Source organism: Hydractinia symbiolongicarpus, chromosome 10, assembly GCF_029227915.1.
Source record: "Hydractinia symbiolongicarpus strain clone_291-10 chromosome 10, HSymV2.1, whole genome shotgun sequence".
In the NCBI taxonomy this organism is placed as follows: domain Eukaryota; kingdom Metazoa; phylum Cnidaria; class Hydrozoa; order Anthoathecata; family Hydractiniidae; genus Hydractinia; species Hydractinia symbiolongicarpus.
This window is the reverse complement of record NC_079884.1, coordinates 9,960,165-9,974,456: the sequence shown is the minus strand read 5'-3', so window position 1 is coordinate 9,974,456 and position 14,292 is coordinate 9,960,165. Positions and strand designations below refer to the sequence as shown.

Here is a 14,292-nt window from a genome sequence, read left to right as displayed (position 1 = left end):
AGTCATTTCAATATGCCTGATATGACTGCAAAGATATAAAAGCTTAGAATTGCATTCAACACGAAAGAAAAAATGATCTCCAGAATTGTGTTTTAGAGAAAGCTCGTAATAGGAGCACTGGCAAGCAATTTTGTGTGAAAAAAATTAAATCGCATTAGGTTACGTATAGGTATAGGATTGCTCATGCAGTTATAATAATGGACACGTTTTATCCCGATGATACTATTTTCTCCATTGACAGATTCGGCTATCTATTGTGTACCCTATTTTCTTCCTAGAACACCACATAACAGTCCCAATTTCACAATGTCTGCTTTGTTTCATTCTGCGCAATTGTGTAAGGTTGTTAGTACTACAAATAAACAAAAAACAACGCACAAAAGTTTCTGTTTAAAAAAAGGAAACCTTGACTAGCTTGCACTAGTAAATGTATAAACTTTAAATGTCATGATAGATTACAGAAAATATAAAACTTCTCCCGTACCACATTATAACCCGCACCAACAATGAAAGTCGTAAATAGCTACATATAACCCGCTGGTTATATACTGGAAAATACTTTAAAGCTGATATTATAAAATAAAAAAAGACTCTACTAATCTGCAAAATCATTAACCTTACGTATATATAGAAATTATTATTGCTTTCTTGTTATTAATTTATTTTTATTATTTTATTTTTCTATTTATACTTTGTTGGATCTTTTTAAATTAAAAGAATTAGCGAATTTATAAAAACATTCATTTTTAAGTACACTGTTTTCTCTGTATATGAAAAATATTTTGTTTTTTAATATTTCAGAAAGCTATCGCAGACATAAAGAAAACAAAGAATTGCATGTGCAATTAATTGCACGCCTAAACAAATCTGCGTGTGTGGGGGGGGGGTGCATGGCAGATAGCACGCTTCTCACAAAATGGTCTGATCACTCCTGCAAAGTGCTTTAAACTCCTGAAGGTTTTTATATTCCTGGAATTCATTTTCTAAAAATGGGTCACCTGTGTGCGACACGTCACTACCAAACTAGCAATAGTGTGCAATGATGATTGCCAAACTTGAGTTATTTTAAGGTGTGCAAAAGAGCATAGGTGTGCAGTTACAAAAATTTTACATTTATCCAAACTTTCTGTCTCTTTCCATCTTTGTAGCATATTAACTTCTGAAAATAAACGTAACAACGTAAGTTAGAATTTTGTAACATGTTGTTGTGGTGTGGTTAAAAAAAGCGATGGAAGGTATATAGTAAATTTTACTGATTAAGAATTATCAAGAAATAATAGAAATTGGAGGGATTAGTTTCAGGGAGTAATAGCCAATATCTAGTTGTGGGAGGTATATAAGACCAAGGTTTGGTAGACAGCTCTTTAAAAGGTAAATACTAGAACTGAGCATCATACTGCTATGGCATCTAGCAATAAGAGTAAATAAAACAGGCATGGGTCGGAACGCCACCTGGACTGAATAGGGTTGAAACGGAGGATAGACTTATACGTATACTTCATACGCACAGATTTTGTAAGGAAATTTTGGGTAATTGGGGATTTTGGTCTAAACCATTGAGTTTGGTCCACACCAATATTAATATATTTAATCGTAACTAAAAAAGAATATTATTTATTAGATTGTTTATGTAGAATATTGTACAAATATGGAACGCCCTACGATATCTCATGTATATGAAGCTATTGATGCTTTATATCATTCACCAGAAATACATGGAAAGGAACCTGCTGGGAAATGGCTTGATCAATTTCAACAATCTGTAAGAGAAAACTTATTGGCTCAAAATTATTAGTCACAGTGGATTGAGACATAAACAAAATCCATACCTGGCATGTTCTAGTCGCATAGATTGATTTTTTTGCTTTTACTTCACTGTTGAATGAAAATAAAGTATAATTTTTTTTTTTGAAACAAGAAATATGTGAGCTGCAGAAAAATGAAGGTTGCATCCGAAATTATAGAAAATAATTAAATGCTCAAGTCGTGAGTCTCATGCATTGTTTAATATGACATTTGCAGTTAAGACTACAATCTATGGACCATTTTGTCTGACGGAAAATAACCAGCATGTACATGTACATGGAAGTGTTAACATGTTGTGCATTTGATACATACTATGTTCTTTATTTTAGGTATATGCATGGGAGATAGCTGATCACCTTTTACGTGAAAATCGTGATAACGAATCTACGTATTTTGCTGCCCAGTCTATGAAATCAAAGGTATGCATCAATGAAACATAGAATTCATATGAAATGCTATAGTACCAGAAAACTTAAATAAATCAAGGCTTAAATTTGAATATGTTATGGGATCTTTAAGTCCAAATTTTTATATTTTCAGTTGAGTGTTTAATGTTGTTGGATATATTCATCTAATATTATCTTTAGATTCAATACCATTTTGCTGAACTACCTATTCAAAATCATTTGGTACGCAATTAATAACAATTGAAAAAAATTTGATATCTTACAAAGAACACAAAATCTTTGCTAATACAGTTTTTTTTTATTTTTGCAGTCACTGCGTGATTCTTTATTGGATCACCTGTATCAATATTCACTTGCATCACATGCAACGTTAACTCAGGTTTGTTTAATCCTAACTGTACTGATCTAAATTTAGATCACTTTATTTTTAATTTGTATGTGAGATCAACTATTTGTATGTATTTTCAGCTTTGCTTGGCCTTGGCAGATCTGGCTATACAGTGCCCACAATGGAAGACACCAGTTAATGACTTGGTTCAGAAGTAAGCCTTTTAAAGAAAAAATATATTTTTAAAGTGCTACTTGTGCATTGCAATTTCTTGACAGAAAATGGATAGAGAAAAATACTTGATGCCTAATAAGCTAGAATAATGCTTACCTCATTAATTTTCAGAAATTTAATCTAACTAGCATTTGTGTAAAACAATTTTTTATGAGTTAATAAATATCATTGGATATTTGTTTTAGATTTTCAACAAAACTTGAACATTTTTCAATCCTTCTGGAAATTTTAATGATCATGCCAGAGGAGGTAGTATTCTTTGTACATGAACTTTTAACTAGTATATTTACATGTTACTAGCTTGCCAGTTTAATGTGTTTATTTTCACTTTTGTTGTATAATTAGTTGGAAAATGATGCATTACACATTGGTGCAAATAGAAGAAATGAAGTGTATGAATTATTCCGTCATTCATCGTCTGTGGTTTTTGATCTTATGGTTAGTAGAGTATGAATTAAGACTGAAGTCTTCTTTTAACTTAATAATAATTCCTGCTTAATACTCTAGCTGAGATGTCATGAAATATTCCCTACTGATGATAAAACACAATGCAAGGTAACTTAAAAGTTTATTCCACATTTTCTTCAGTGAAACAGCTTTAAGATAAAACCTGGAAATGTCCTTTTATTGTTAGAATTTCAATGTTAATAATAGTAAGGATAATAATAAAAAATAATTTATTTCCTAGAATAGTACAAGTATAAATATCAAAAGGGTTTTGGTCTGGGTATAGTGAGGTGAACACTCAAATTATTTAGGCATGTTTTCCGTAGATTAGCTATACTCATAAGCTTGGCATTTTGCATGGGGTATTGATAAGCATGCTTTGTGCGGGTGTGAGAGTGTACCATTGCACACTTCTCTATATATTTTTAGTTGTATCAATGTTTTGGAAGTTGGCTGACAATCGGATCATTTCCTCCAAAAGAAGTTGCAGAAAGTAAATTACTCAAGCTAGCATTTGAAACTTTAGTATGTCTTTACTATACCTTTTTGTATTGTTTTGTTCACTGGTCAAGCTGTTAAGATACAAATTTTACTATGTCTTTTTTAAGAAACACAACACAATTCTCTGTACAGTATGTATTAAATCTTAATGGGAACCCGAGGTATAAAATGATGTTTGACTTATATTATAGAGCTTAAAAAGTTAGCTAACAAGTCTTTTTAAATTTTTTAATATTCATATATTCACCTTTAAAGAATTTCAGATTTGATTATGCTGCATGAATTATGATGTCAGATTTCAGTAATAGAAAATTTGGACATTTTCTTTCGTCAGTAATGTCAGACCTGTTAAGGGGTGTGCATTCAAACTTAATCAATACATAGATATTATAAAGGTTAATTGATTAACATAAATTTTTTTGCCAAAATGAGACTCGCCTGCTCGTCCCAGGCTTCTTATTTTTTTGTGGACGACTCAATAACTCGGGAGTGTGTAGTATTTTTTTCTCTGTAACATAATGTAATTCTCCTAAAGTTTGTATATTTTGAAATTAAAATTCTTCAAAATAGACTGAATATTATATTTTATGATAAGGTTGGTAATTTTTGTTTCTGTCAGAGACTATTTTTCACAAAAGTTAAAGTTTCATCAAAAATAGGTTCTACGTTTTAGCACTTTTAGTAGGCTTTACTACTAAGAACAAGGTGTACAAATTCCACATTGCCCTACCACAATAAAAATACTGAAATAGTGTATATATAAAAGTAATCCCTAAAGGATATAAGAACGTTTTTGATGACGTCTTTAAAATCTTTAATCTATTCTATTGTTTTTCACCAATGTTGATGTTTTCATGGTTTATATTTTTAGCTGAGTCCGCACATTAATGACAACCTACATGAAGCTATAACAGATTGTTTATGTAATGCTTTATATACTGCTACTGTGAGTATTAATGTTTTAGACAATAATATTTTCTCTCCAACAGAAGTATGTTGAATTTCTTTATGCTGTTGTAATAACTGCTACATAATAAATGCAGTGTTTGGAACATCGAGTTTACAAGTATAAGATTAAATAACATATTTTTGATATTTAATTAAGTTTCATTTTTTATAAAACGTGTATCTTTTTATTACAGGATATTGACAAACAACTACCTTTAGCAGAAGCTTGCTTTAACTTTGTATCAACAACACTTCCTGCAGCTTTTCATGTAGCGATAAAAAATGATGATTTGGACAAGTAAAGCAATTTTCGATTCCATCCATATAGTTACATAACACTTCATGTTTTTTATCTGTGGTCACTTTATTCATGTCATTTCTTATTTTCAGGTCGATGAATTATGCTAGAATATTTACAGAAATGGCAGAAGCTTTTCTAGAAGCCATTTTAACAACCCCAGGACAGGTTGTATTGTATTACTTCAACTTTTTAAATCCTACATGCATAAAGTGTAACCATCGTAACTATATTTTTAGGGTCCTGGAAATTTACAGACATTAGATTTAGTTTTGAGCTGTGTGGAACATCCAAACTATGAGGTAATTTTTTAATATCATTTATATAAACAATTTTCCCTCAGATTTTTTACATGAAAAGAAAAGTTAAAAGGGAAATCGATCTCTGACAATAACAATGTGCATCAACAAGCTTTATTTAGTAACTTTTACCACTTGTGCTTGTATTATTTATAAAACGTATAAACTCCTATAAACTTAAAAATAGTATATTGGTATCCAAGTGTATAAAATTAACTACATAAAAAGTTATTAAACTCAATCAGTAAACTTTTTTTAGTTATCTCAAGGAATATTTTTTTGAGTAAACAAAACTATTTTTTTGATTATCTTGTCCTTAAATTATTCACTAACATGATTAACATCTTCGTTTTAGGTAGCAGAGATATGTTTTAACTTCTGGTATCGCTTTGCAGAGCATCTCAGCTCAAGTACCGAGCTAAATGATCGACAAATATTCAAACCCTACATACAAAAGTTAATTGCCCATTTATGCCGACTTTGTCAATTTGAAACAAATCACGTACGTTTTTATAGAAAAAGATTTTTTAAACCTTTTTTATTTACTGAAGCCTGTAGTGTAAGTCTTAAAAAGCGTCATATTCTCCTGATATATGCAATACTCAAGCTTTAAGTTTTAGGTGTTTTTGTAACCACCCTTTAAAATATTAGATACAGACATTTTGCAGTTTTTAGCAAAGCTCCATTTGGATACCTTTAGAGCAAAAAGGAATGCAAAAAAATAACAGTGAAGAGGAAAGCAGAATTAATGTTTGCAAATTTTGCTTGTATTCGCCAACTTAATTTTCATTTGCAATCTGCTATTTTATATTTTATTTGTTTCTGATGTCTTCATGATTTTCCTGCTAATTTAGTATAAGTCTCATAAAGAATATACACAAAAAAAATAGATATTTAAGGTTAAATTCACAATCTTAAATGCTGTAATTTCAATACATATACGCACAATTCTTAAGGTGCTATTCACAACTTTTGTTTCCCATATTTCTTTTCATTAACAGTTTCTTCCTTAAGGTAAGATGAATCTACTATAATAATGACTTCTCGAACGCTGCTGAAAATTGTTATTATCTCAGTTGCATATTTAAGTACCCCACTTTCATTATCTATCATAAAGAGAAGACAAAATTTAGGAGTTGTGGATTATTAGAAAAACATTTTCCTGTGACTGTAGTGGTGAAAGCCTCCGTGACTAATAAGGTTATTAAAAAAATGTTCTGTGATCAGAAATACTGATGTTTGTACTGTATGATATATTTGAATCTATGTATGCATAAATGATATCTTGAGTTCTTGTCAAAACTTTTCAAATAGTATATCTTTAGTTCTCTTCTTTCAGAGGTTATAGATTCTGTAAGAAAAACCATGCTTTTTTAAAAATTTCCTTGAGTTTGTTTATAATCTTGTTCTTCTAGACTCAAATTTTTGTTCTAACATTTGACTGTTTTTACATTTGCATAGCATTTTCTAGGAATATAGTAAAGTGGGGTTTTCTCAAAGAGTATTTTCAGACCTTTTCTTGACTTGCTAACGAAACTATTTTCTCAATTATAAAAAGCTTAATGTTCCTGAAATTCAAAATTTTTAGATACTGATACTGAGCCTAAAGAGTTCACATATTAAAATATTTTTGTTAATTCTTTTCTAGGAAGGTGTTCCTGGTAAAGGAGACGAGTTCCAAGAATTCCGTTTGCGCGTGCTTGATGTTATTCACGATGTTGTTTACATACCAGGCTCTTCAGATTCATTTGCACAAGTATGTTTTTTTGCTATGCATTTCTAGTTAAATACTTCTAGTTAAATAACTTTTTTCTTTTGTAAATAATGCAGAGTTGATAACTACAAAGAATTAATATGGAAGTTACCTAGCAATTTTGAGAACTTGATTTTGCTTACTACAAATTTTTTTCAAAAAGTTATCTGATCAGTTAATCAGATAACTTTTTGAAAAAATCACCTGATTTTCGATCTGTGAGCCAAAGATTTTGAAGCAGGTAGCAACTGCCGAATCACCATGATTTTACAGTAATGTCTGAGTAAAAAGGAATTTAGTTGGGTTTTTTAATACTTAGTATTGCGATACTAATCTTCGAACTTTTTGATTTTTTAAATTACAGATGGCACAAAGTTTGCAAGAAGTTAAGCAAGATTGGAATAAATTGGAAGCCAAACTATTTACATCAAATCCAATGACAAAATTCTTGTCCAGGTTTGTATTATAGGCTACAAAAGCGATATCTTTTGTGTAACACAACAAACAGTTTGACATTGGAACATGTGTATATTTTTTCAGACATGATGAAGCACCTGCATTTGTCTTACAACTAGTATTAAATCTTCCACCAAATATTCATATAATGGTAAGACACACATGTGTTGTCTTAGTTGGTGACATATCACATTGGATTGTAGACCATGACCAGTTTATCAGTGAGTTACCCTCTTGTCAATTCTAAATAAAACTTGATGTTAAGCCATTCTGTTCTGAGTGGTCATTAGGCAGTTTAACATAATATACTAAACTGTCTTCTCAGGTCCTGTCTTTCAATATATACTCAACGCTTTGCAAAATAAAGATCTTGCACAAATGGCTGCTTATGCACTCTCAAAGTTTTGCAGAAGTTGTTGCCGGAAGATGAATAATACATTCTCTGTGCTATTGGAGGTACTTTGAATCCCATGCTAAACATGTTTAAACTTGTTTTTTTCATTCCTTTTTTGATTAGTAATAATCTCGTGATGTTGGATTGATTAATAGTTTTTTTTCTTAGGTTTCAAAGGCCGTAGAGTCACTTAATATTGATAATGATGGAGTAATTGGCATTCTTACAGGTGCCTGTTTTGAAAATTCGAATACTCTAAATTAAGAGTTAATGTGCTAGTACTTACAAATCAAATGCTTGGTTAAGCTTGAAGCAATAGTAAACCCATGTTTGTTTTATAGGCTGCGCAATGGTATTATCACACATGCCACCAGATGTTGTCACAGATGGTTTAATGCACTTGTGTACTCCTCATGTTCAACCTTTATATGAAGTAAAAACCTTTTGTTCAATTATTTTTCTTTGCCAGGGTGTCTGCCAGACCTTTTAAGGAGAAGTAAGAATTAATAAAAAGTTTTATTTTAAATTTTTAATTATAGTGTGGTAACGAGCTGTGGTTTTTGTGTGATTTTGGTTTGCTTAATTAGTTTTTGCCATTTAAAGATAAAACTAAAAGGCTTTATATGTCAAAAAATGCATTCAACAACAGGTTTTTTTATAATTTGTTTTAAAAGATCAAATGATTACACAACACAATCGAAAGATGTTTTGATTTCACGAGAGAAACATTCAAAGTGATGTTACAAAACCAAAAAGGCTTTCTTGTTTTTATGAAATAAATGTTGTGTTGTCACTGTCAGAAGACGACAATGTGAAATAAATTTAACCCATTGCATACAAATTTGTAATCTCACAAATAAAAAATACATATATACCAACAATAGCTAAAAATGACACTTTTTAGGGACAAAATGTGAAAAATTATGCCATATTTACCGATATGTAGAAATGTTTTATGCACAAAAAATTACCATGTGATCTTAAAACCTTGAATATCAATCATTCTTTATGAGAAATACCCTGATAACCTTAAATATATAAATATATTATATATATCCAAAAGAAATTGGCCTAAATGTTTAGTAATGAAATTTTTTTAGGTTTTTTTTTTTTCATTTGCTTGTAGTCAGGAATTGTGTGTGCAAGCTTAAGAACCCTAAAATGTAGCCAAAAATTATAACAAAAAACTCTGCAAAAACATCAGTCTTTGTAATCTTAAAGGTGTTTCAAACAAATTGGCAGACTCCCTGTTTGTATCAACTGGACAGTTCAAATTGTGTATGGTATAGATAAAGTAAATACAGTGCATTAATGAAAATAGAAGACCAATAAATCAATCCTAGCATTCGACATGGAAGGGATTAGATTTATGGATATATCTTGTACTTCATTACAATAACGATGATATGGTGAATGCAATTTCTGTTGAATTTATTTTCAGATAGTAAAATCAACAGCAACATCAGATCCAGTTTTATATCTTGACAGACTAGCTTGCATATTCAGGTTTAATGTTACATCAATGTTTTAGTTTGTACTGCTGCATTTGGGTAATTAAAAAATTTAACCCAAAAAATTCATTCTTTACAACTATTATCCATGTAAACTGTGACAAAAATTAAAAGTAATCCAGAATATGATGAAAACATTACAAAAAATATAAACATGTGAAACCCATTATGTACCTTTATTTCTTAATGGCTGAAACTCGTTTTAAAAAACTTAAAATATGTTTTTCGCTGACATATTTTTTTGATTAGAACAGATTTCTAACTTTGTTCCAAAATTGATGGAGTTGAGTACCACTGGAAAGGCAATTTATTTCTCTTCCATAGGGGTCTGAGTTTTGATAATGTAACACAAGTTATAACCAATAGATATTGGAATGCAGCCTTTTTTTAACACCAGTGGACGTCTTTCGGTCTGACGGTTAAAAGCGGTTGTGCGTAAGAATTTAAGGGTTTATAAACACTGCAGGTCCACTTTAGATTGGATGTGAACCCTAATGAAAGAGTAGAAATTGACTTCAGAATTTTACAAATTTCAAGTTTAATCTGTATTTTTGTTTTCTGTAATGAATAAAATGATGGTGTGTTTTTTCTTTTCATTTCTATTAACTTTTTATGTAGAAATATTCACATTAACGTTACCAACCGTGAACATCCGTGTAAAAAAGTTATAGAACAGGTATGTTTGGTTTTGTTTGTGAAACTATGTTGTGTTCGTTTTTGTTGTTTAGTATTGTTGTTGTTGTTGTTCTTTCCTGTTTTTGTTTTTAAATTTGGATATTTCTTCAATTTAGTTATGGGATTTGTTTAAAATGATTGTGGAAAAATTTAAAAGAGATGACAGAATTATGGAAAGACATTTTAGGTATAAGCATTACGATATATCTATTTTTTCTGAAAAGGTTTAAATTTTAACTTATTTATTGATCTTTTTAGGTGCATACGTTTTGGTATTAGGTGCATTGGTCAAGATTTCATGCACCTACTGCAACCTTTAGTTGAACTTGTTAGTATTTGTTATCTTGTCTTTAGTTGTATGTTTTTTATAAAATCACCATGCATTAGAGGGTATTATTTTTACAGTGGGTTAACAACCCTTTATGGTCATTTTAAAACGACAATAGATGCAAACAAAATGCAAATAAAAAATTCAAGAGAACAAGAAAAACAGGCTGAAACAAACTTCATCTAAGCCCGTCTTTAAAAAATTAATTATTTTCTGTTTTTCTGACCACCTTTTGCAATTTGTTGCTAACCACAAAAATAATTTGGGGTTAAAAATATCAATCCATTTAAAAAATAACCTACCAATAGTAGATGAGGAACAAACTTTTCTAGATATACCAAAATTAGGATGTCATACCAGACCCAGCATAAAGCAGTATAGCAACAATGCCAGAGAAATAGTAAAATATATTTTTGTTTTCTTATGAAGAGGTAAAAAAAATAAATCTGCTAACCATGCAACTGACGCTACAACAAAACTACGAGTTGGATAATGGAAAACCAACATTCATTAAGAATCGCCTTGTTAAAACATACTAAGAAATTTTTGATAAGTGAAAGAATCCAATCATTATATCTGAAAAAAAATTGACCTTTTAAACCTTTTTTTTTTAAGAAATCTTTAATTAACTCTGCATTTTTGCACATGCTTCATTTATGAAAGTGGTGGCATTTATATCATTCCTTTCTGAAAACACAGCTGTTCCAGCAATTTTTCCAGTACAGTAGAAATAAAACACTAACAAATGTTTACGTTTAGATGGTCAATTTGTATAATGAGCAGCCACACTCATGCTTACTTTATATTGGCAGTGTTATTGTTGATGAATATGGAGATAATAAAGCTGTTGAGAAACCGTTAATACAAATGTTTAAGGTAAGAAACAGGTTTTGGTTGTATTTGAAAAGGTGTTTATTAACAGGAAATGTGTTTAGGATAAGTTCCTGAAAATGTCTCTTGTTAAAATTTAGCCTTGGGAAAGCAGTAATTATCATGAAATTTTTGTGAAACAAATTTCTTCAAATTCTCCTTAAACTGCTGGTTAAATAAATAACATGGGGAATATAGTCTTGTCTTCGTAAATTTCCATATACGAGACTTCCTACATAATCAAGTACTGCAAATTATTTTGAACAAGTTATATGAGATATGTTAGAATTTTACAGGTGTAGCTACATAATAAATTGCATTTTGTGGCTCATAAAAATTTGTATCCCCAAGGCTTCAATGCATGATAGTTTCCATTTCTTTTTTTTATATGTATTCTCTTTTCCAACAAACTGTTTTTATTTTTCTTTATACCTATTTCCTATACGTTTCAGAGTTTTGTCAACCCAACGTTTACACTGCTTTCACAAGACAAAGGATTATTTAATCATCCTGACACTGTAGATGATTTCTTCAGAATGTGTATAAGGTACTTCTTCTATGTAAAACACCTAACATCTGCTATAAAATATTTGTACATAATTACATTCCCATTTCTAATGGAAAAAATGTGACAATTAATAACACTGGCAAAACGGTTTTAATTGTGTTAAAAAGGCGAAGAAGAATTAGCCTTTTTGCTAAGTTTGTCCTGCCTAATTACTCATTACAAATACCTCCATTTAATTAAGTCTGGCAACTACTAATTACAAAACGGTCAGAATAATGCTACCGGGCAATTTTTTGCGTACTAGCCGTGTTTTTCTTGTTTCGGGTATCTCCTCAATTCTTTTATAAAACACTTATTTAACTGCCGACCTAAGCAGAGTGAAATATCAGCAACTTTAAAGATTTTAGGTTTGCAAGAATTAACATTCGCAAATTGATGGGCATAACAAAAAAATGAATTGTGTATTATTTTACCTTTTTTTAAAAAATATGTAAAAATGTGTTTGTCATCAGCTGCTTTATCTTATTAGCCCCATGCTTTTTTCTCAAATGTATGGTCCCATAACTGCAACCGCCCCTGAATGAATTCCATGGTTGGTTTTTGTTGATATAAAATTTAATTTATAAATTTCCCCAAATATTTTAGATTTCTTCAGCGATGTACTTTATCTTTTTTAAAAAATGAAAGTATTGACTCAGTTATTCAACTTTCCATTGCTGGTATTACATTGGATCACAGAGAAGCTAACCAATCTATTATGAAGTTCTTCGTGGAACTTATTAAGTGCACCTATATTGACCAGGTTGGTTATATGTTATATAGTTGTAAAGAAACGGCAGTTTGTGTTTTTATGTATTGTGTGCGATCATAGTACTATCTAATACTTTAGAATCGAGCAGAGTATAATGAAGTTCGAGAAAGAGTATCTTTGGTTGAAAAATTGCTCGAGAAATATGGACAGAATATTGTACAAGGTATACCTAACAAACTTTATTTCTGCTTATTTTTTAAAGACATTTTTGGAAAAAACATAACAATAAAATAGAGATAATAAGGTTAAAAAAATTTTTGTTGTCACCAGCCTCTGCCAATTCTCTTTATTCTTTATTTATTTTATTCCCAATATGGTATATATGCAAATATTTTTAGGAAATTTTTATCATGTAAAACATGATATTGCACAATTTTTTATATAGGCATCGTCAGTGCATGTGCTGGTGGTATACAAGGCTACATGCTTCCAGATACTGCAGATGTATTATGGGAAATGATTCAATTCTGTCAAAGAGTATGTCACTAATATTGATTCTTTCAACAAGCAATTACAGTTCGAATCTGTTGTTTTGATGTACTCTTAAACATAGAAGTATTATGACTTTATGGATACCAGACTGAATTTAAATCTTAAATATCTTATGTCTCGATAGTAATAAGAAAAATTACCTGAAATTCAAATCTTCAAGTAGATCAAATTTAACTACAAAAACATTATTCCATAACATGAGGGCTGACATTTCAGCAGCATCAACAAGTAAATGACAATGTCTTTTTTATAGCCAACTTGCATGTGGTTTAAAAATGCTTTATCAACATTGCCTTCCCATAATGCCACTGGCTCGATAAATGCTACACCTGAACAAATTCAAGCGTTTTATACCACTGTGACAAGGTAAGACTGTGTGCGATTATTTCTTTAAAATGTCAAGTAATGTTCTTTACAATTACTTGTTTTTGTTTGGCTTGTTTGATAACTAGGAACGCTTTCCCTATAAAATTTTTCATATTTTTCTATTTGTTTCTTGTTTAGTGCTACTTCAATAAAAGTACTTTGGAAAGAATTTAGAGATTTTTCCAAATATTTCAAGTAAAAATTTCTGTGGGAGATTGAAATGAAAATAAAACCAATGACGTATTGTTAAACATCAAGTAGGCATGAACGGATGCGTTCAAGAGGAAATATTTTTGGCGCAAGGAGTTCAACCATGGTTCAGCATGGATAGATACCAGAAAGACATTATTTGTTTAAATCTTCGTTTTTGCATCCTCCCTGAGTGTTTTTCAAAAAACAGACACCACTTTCAACACACTGCTTGTCGTTTTAATTATGTTCCTTTAAAAACAGAAAATTTACAATTTTACTTTTTTTTTAGTATTTATTAACCTCTTTTATACTATGATGTAACATCTTGTAGTTTATCTTTTCTGCTTCTGTTTTTACTTTGACTGGCCCAATGTTTAAAGAAAACAAGGAAATACAAAAGCAGCCCTAATAAAGTTTATGTACAGAATTATTTTGCTCTTTTTCCAGCTCTACTCAATCGTATTGTGGTTGTAGTCTCGAGATTAAGTTTTTACCTAGCTTATCTCATTTGATTATAGTCTTTAGATTGTTTACAACTAACTTATATCACATTTTTATGTTCTGGTGTCAAGTTTGTACAAGATTTTAATCAGTTTTATTATTTTTTCGTACGACCTAGAAAGAAGATTTTTAGAAATATATTTCTTTTTACACACATTTTCTCTATG

The 14,292-nt window shown here is 30.3% G+C and overlaps 1 protein-coding gene across 1 annotated transcript; it reads left to right on the top strand.

Moving 5' to 3' along the window:
- The first annotated feature begins 1,174 nt into the window (after positions 1-1,174).
- LOC130662375 (transportin-3-like) lies at positions 1,175-14,279 on the top strand. The gene is made up of 31 exons (XM_057461228.1): positions 1,175-1,762; positions 2,136-2,225; positions 2,394-2,435; positions 2,524-2,592; positions 2,682-2,755; positions 2,961-3,024; positions 3,121-3,213; positions 3,283-3,330; positions 3,652-3,747; positions 4,595-4,669; positions 4,866-4,969; positions 5,062-5,137; positions 5,209-5,271; positions 5,624-5,770; positions 6,917-7,024; positions 7,386-7,477; positions 7,562-7,698; positions 7,803-7,933; positions 8,040-8,100; positions 8,213-8,304; positions 9,313-9,377; positions 10,001-10,058; positions 10,174-10,244; positions 10,316-10,385; positions 11,145-11,261; positions 11,708-11,802; positions 12,409-12,565; positions 12,653-12,737; positions 12,960-13,051; positions 13,320-13,432; positions 13,571-14,279. Exons 1-31 carry the CDS (start codon positions 1,649-1,651, stop codon positions 13,629-13,631), a joined length of 2,760 nt encoding a protein of 919 aa, XP_057317211.1. The 5' UTR covers positions 1,175-1,648; the 3' UTR covers positions 13,632-14,279.
- The last annotated feature ends 13 nt before the right edge of the window (positions 14,280-14,292 follow it).